At 30.9% G+C, this 6,000-nt stretch overlaps 1 protein-coding gene across 1 annotated transcript in view; it reads left to right on the forward strand.

Annotated features, from left to right (window-relative positions):
* SNTG1 (syntrophin gamma 1) overlaps positions 1-2,656 on the forward strand; it is an 813,750-nt gene extending 811,094 nt beyond the window's left edge. Inside the window, 1 exon segment of the mRNA XM_074278136.1 lies at positions 626-2,656. Coding sequence (XP_074134237.1) covers positions 626-790 — 165 coding nt within the window. The 3' untranslated portion in view covers positions 791-2,656.
* Positions 2,657-6,000: the final 3,344 nt, after the last annotated feature.

The raw sequence follows: 6,000 nt of genomic DNA on the forward strand, positions 1-6,000 counted from the left end.
AACAACAACAACAAAAAAAGATTATGATAATGGCAAATTGGAGAAGGTACCATACCCTGGGGCCAAATTACTGGGCTTTGAAGGGAGGTCACCTCATTTCCTTTCTTCCAAAAAGCACTACTTTTGCCATTTCAGTGAAAAAGTCTAATTTAATGAAATTAGCAGCCTCAGAGTGGGAAAGGGATTGATGCTCTCTTTAGCACTATTAGCTGACTTTTTGCCGCCCTACAACCCAACTACTCAGACTTTCTGACTGTGAAATTTATTCATCCCAAATAGAATTCACTTTTATAATACTATAACTTGGCATTTTATTACCATATATTGCTCATTAATAGATAAGTGACTTAGGAAACTATAGTCTATATATGTTAATTTTCTTTTCCTCCATTAGTTGAAATAAGCTTGCCGAACTGCAGAGCATGAAATATAGAATTAGTTTTTTTTGTTGTTGTTGTTGTTGTTTTTTTAAGACTGATAGAATGCTTGAAGTTTCTATATCTTAAATGTAAGCAATCATTGTTCGAAGCTTGATACCCAGATATATTTACTGCTATTGTAAATTTTCTCAAGAACTAGTGGCTGGCTTATTTTCATATAACCTGTTTTCTGCTTTTCTTTTTAGGAGCTGGAGTTTTCCAATCTGTTTGCTGTTCTCCATTGTATCCATTCCTTCTTTGCTGCCAAAGTAGCTTGTTTGGACCCTTTATATTTAGGCAACCAGGCCTCTGCCTCAGCTTCTACTTCTGCTTCTTCTGCTGCTACTGGCAAAGTAAAATATACAACTTGATACCCTGTATTTCATACTGCCACAAATAAACTCTGTACAAATATTCATCACAACAGACCCTGGAAAAAACACAAATTCACCAATCCAAGAGACAAGTCCATACTTCAGTTTTGGCAAAAAGAAATGTCCAAATGGATAACAAACTACTCTCAGTTCTGCAAGACATCTGTAAATAACCCAAGCTGAGAACCCAGTAGAGCATCTATATGATTTTACAGTGATCTATTTGTACCAACTTACCACTTTAAGCAAAAGTAGAGACAAAAGAATTAATAATATGAAGAAACACTTAAATATGGAATAAAATTTTCAACTGCCCAATAAGAAACTACAAATGAATGGTCATCTTCTTGTTTCTAGGTTATTTTTTATGACAATATACTAGGCCCTGAACCTGAACTCATACCCCAGCTATGTATTATAAGCGATATAAAGCAAGCAAAAGACAGACAGACCCTATGGCTACATGGAGAGTAGCATGAAAAGCATTTGTCTAAATACTCCTCAAATAAGAAAGCACTTTAATTCTTATTATAAAATTTTACCTATACCCCTGCTCCATAGTGTGTGTAACACTGTCATTCTATTCTCATCATTTTTTCTTTAGTCCTTTGTAATCCATTTGTAACAGGTAATCATGCTGACTCATCACAGACAAAATATAAAATGACTTCTTGGATCACTGCAAATGCTGATTGAAAATGAAATACCCATTATTTTAGTTATATATGATGTAACTGGATTTGGTAGTTTCACATATTTTCTATCTTTATTGTGGGGCAATTTATTTTTATTCTAATGTACTTTATTGACCTAGTTGAAATAACCTACTGTATGTGACCTAATGAAATTTTCATTATAAAAAAGGTTAGAATATATAAGAGAGAATAGGTGAGAGAGTCTTTGTCATTCAGATTTGATTAATAAATCAGGTACTCAGATTTACTACAAAACAGTCTTATAGCCAGGGATTTGTTAGTTCAATGGCATGGCTACTTTATAATATTACTATTAGAGGAAAATGAAATAAGCAAGCTATGATGATAGAACAATATTATCTTACAGACATTTCACTCTCTGAAGATTGCATCTTGCTCATAATACAAGAATGTATTGTATATTCTTGATCTTTTGACTCATGGTGAATGTAAAATGGAGGAGCTGTAAATTTAGAATGGTCAGTGCTTCTTCTACTGGTCAGATTTCAAAAATACACTACTTGAATACCCTGAGCCATCTTCTTGGTCCTGAGCTATGGCTTTACTGGGAGATTCATATGAATATTCAAGCCTCACCTGTCATTTTTTTCAAATTAATTTTGCACAAACACACATTTGTGAATATGACAAAATGTTTACTCTGTGCCACTTAATACTGAAAAAAAGATGGAATGTCTTTTCTTTAAAGCAAAGAAGGCTCCCTTAAAAGGGAGCTTAAACCAGAGCTCTATTTATACAGAGTACATGAACGTTACATTCATATTTTATTGTTTCCATTGATTTTATGAATATGAGTAACTAGTGATTATTTTATTTTATTCCTGAATGGTTCTCAAATGTGCTGAATGGAAAACATTTCTAAGGACCAAGAAGAACCAGCAAAGAAAGTGGGATTTTACATTTTTAAAGCATTTCCTTATAACTCATTTACTGTAGGATATCATTGAATCCAACAGTCAGTTGTTGCTTTTTAGGTAATGGTGAGCTTTGCTTTCAATTTTTTGATATTGTTTTTAAACCACTCTGCCTTAGCTCTTTGAAGGTTTGGGTCTAATAATAGTATGTTGAGTGTGTTTGGAATGTATGTCATAATTGACATGTGATCTAAATGTTTTATGTCTTGAAGAATTTAGTTATGAAAATATTTTCTAAGTATGTGGTTATTGTTTCTCATACATATGTAAGGTGTTCAAAATTACCTTCCAAATACATATGTGAGGAAGCATACTTTCCAAAGGTTCTAAATGTGAAACTATCATAATTTAATGAAATTTTATTGGAAAATATCTTTTGAATTATTGATAAGAAGTAACCTTCATTAATAACCCAATTTCAATATGTTATATTTTCTTCTGCAATTCTATTTTTATTAGTATTAATTCTGAATGGCTAGAACATTCAAATTATATAGCACAGGTTTATGGTGTGAGTCAGGGGCACTATCTGCATAGAACAACCATTTGGGAATCAAGCTAGTTAGTCCAATATTATCAGGTAGCTGAATAATGGTTGCTGGTTTGAGCTTATCAACCAAAATACTTGGTTATAGACTTCTTCTTTTTTTATATTTGGGAGACCAGATCAGTTTACCAGTCAAAATTCAATTGAATTATAGATGGTCAGCCTGGAAAATTTTGTAGATTAGATCTGAGACAGAAGTGATTATTTCATTTCTAAAAGCTGAGATAGAAATATGCTCTATATTCCTTAATATACTTTTTCCCATCTGAAAATTCAGAATGATATCTTTTAACCTAGGTATATTGATGATATTTGACATAAGAAAGTAAAAAGTCTTAAATTTCACCATTAATTTTTAAATTTTTTCAAATCATATAAAACTGTGGCCTAAAAAATTAATTTTCCCCAAGATAGAAAGTATTCAAAATTAATTATACAACAGAATGAGAAAATACTTTGTGAGATATTATTTAATCTTCTATTTTAGATTTCAAAGTATCATTGAATAAGTATAAAATTATTATGAGAACTATACTTTTTTTTTTCTTTTTTCAGGAGTCAGGGTGAGGCAGGAGTATACTGACACAGTTCTTTGGTTCTAATTATAATGGGATCTAACTAGAAAAAAAAAGCCAAATCTGATATTTTTCATATTCATGTAAATAGGGTCAGATTCTCTATTTGGATAATTCTATAAAAAGCTTCCTCTAACTCTAGAAGCAGTGGGATGTTAAAGAAATCTAGATAATGAGGCAGAGAAGTGCTGGAATCCCTGTGAGATCTCAAGAATCAATTGTTACAATGTGAGTATGAACATTTAAACATAAGAAATTGCCAAATGTTACAAATTGAGGTTTACCCATTTTGTTCACTAAGAAAGCAATGGAGATGATGGTAATAATTCAGATTAAACTTAAGTATGTCATATGTGGATGTTTTTGGAGAGCCAGTTGTTAAACATTTACCAGAAAACTAATGAGTTTCAATAAGAAACAAGATGTGACATATCAAATGTGTCAGTAAGAAGAGCTAGCCCTGAATTTCTGTGGGTGGCAAAACTGATTCAAAGTGACCAGCTTGCTTTACTAGAAGCTGTCTTATCCCTGTGCAAATGGCAGAATTGGCATCTTCATGTTCTCAATTTATCAAAATAGCCAATTTTAGACAAACATAATCATATTGAAGTCTTCATAAATGTAATCTTCATAAGCCCAATTATGGACAACTGGGTAGTGGGGGTAGAGTAGAACTCCACCAAATGTTTAAGCACTGATTCTGAACTATCCTCAATGCCTCAAACTTATGTTGAGTTTTGTAAACACTATTATATTGTCTGACAACTGGCCTATGGAGAATAAGGAATCACTATTACATAAAGCAAAAAATTCCATTGTTGTAGTACTATAATTTCAATGTAAGCACTAGTATATTGGAAAACTAATTTGGAACATCAATATTAACCTTTTTAATTGCAATTAAAGAGGAAAAAAATGAATGGGCAATTCATTGTGAAACTCATTGGATACTAGATTATTGATCTTTTGCCTAATCTATTACTCAAATGAGAAGTATATAAAAATGTTATTTGTATCCCATAACATGCAAACTGATGATTAAAAACTACAAAAAATATTCCCTATAAATGATGACCTATTAATATACATGCATTTCATGCTCACATATTCTTTTCTAATTTAGACAACAAAATATACTTTGAGCTAAAATTCATAACATTTTCTATATTTTATTATAGATGTTTTAATGAGTCACAAGGCAAAATTGATGTTACATGATTACCATCATTCATATTAGAAAATGCATTTTAAAGGCCATTCATTGTACAATTAATAATTTCATTTTACTTTTGCTACATAATTGTTAAGTACTATTATTTATTATTGTTTGAAATTTATGAATGAAAATTCTTAGAAATGGTGAAATAGTGATCAGGTAAACTATATTCCCATATAATTTAGATTTAGCTGCATGAAATTTATTTATTACAATCCCTAGAGATATCTACAGTTGTATATAATACAACACTTGAATAGTAGAACCTTCAGGCACCTAAATATACATTACAAATGTTAACTCCTTCAGTGCCTTGGAGTTTTTTTGCATTATAAAAATCCTTTTAAGTCCTCATCTTCTTACAACAGTGTACATACTGCAGAACTAAAAGGGACATTTTAAAGCATTATCTAGCATAGAAGGGGTTTAAGTATCATTTCATACCCTTCCTAATATCTATACAGTAATATGGTTTGCTCTCTGGGATGACACTTCTATTTTATTTTTGACATTCAGCATTTAGCTACAGAATTTTTTTTTAAGTTATGTCATTTTAGTAGCTATCAAAGGATATTTATTTTTAATAGAAAATAAGACATATCACCTAGGTATTAACATCAAAATATCTTGCCAAAGTTTTTATGTGGGAAAAATAAATATTTCCTTGTTCATGTTTCAGAGTGTTCCTGACTTCTAATTTCAAAAATTTGTTCATTGGATTTCAATTCAGCAACTACTTGAAAAACTGCATTGATTCCCTGTTAGCTATGTGAGCAGAGAGTTGTACTTTTGTGTTCATTAGTTCTTATATTATCCTTTCTTCCCACTACTATAATCCTAAAATTTTAAAGAAGCCCACACTGCACTGGCCTTGAAAAAAAGTAATCATATTGACAAATTCATGTTTACTGCCAAAAGGCTGAAGGCAAAAGAAGCTTAAAAAGTACAAGCAAAATCTTATATTTCTGTAAGGTAAGTGGAAACACTTTCATAGTTAAGAACCACTGCTCCTGAATTTCTATGAATATCATTGTACTTAACAGGCCTTCTTAAAGAATTACTATTTCATGCCTCCAAGATCTTGGCGTTTTGATTTCTTTCTATTCTTGAAAAAATTTAAAACACCCTATCATTCATTTGAACATTTAAATTTGTTTTTGAGAATAAAATTTAAAAGTGTTATATATTTTATAAATATGAAAAACTGCAATGAAAATAGAAAGTTAAACTATAAATATA

This window comes from Sminthopsis crassicaudata, chromosome 1 (assembly GCF_048593235.1).
Source record: "Sminthopsis crassicaudata isolate SCR6 chromosome 1, ASM4859323v1, whole genome shotgun sequence".
NCBI lineage: Eukaryota > Metazoa > Chordata > Mammalia > Dasyuromorphia > Dasyuridae > Sminthopsis > Sminthopsis crassicaudata.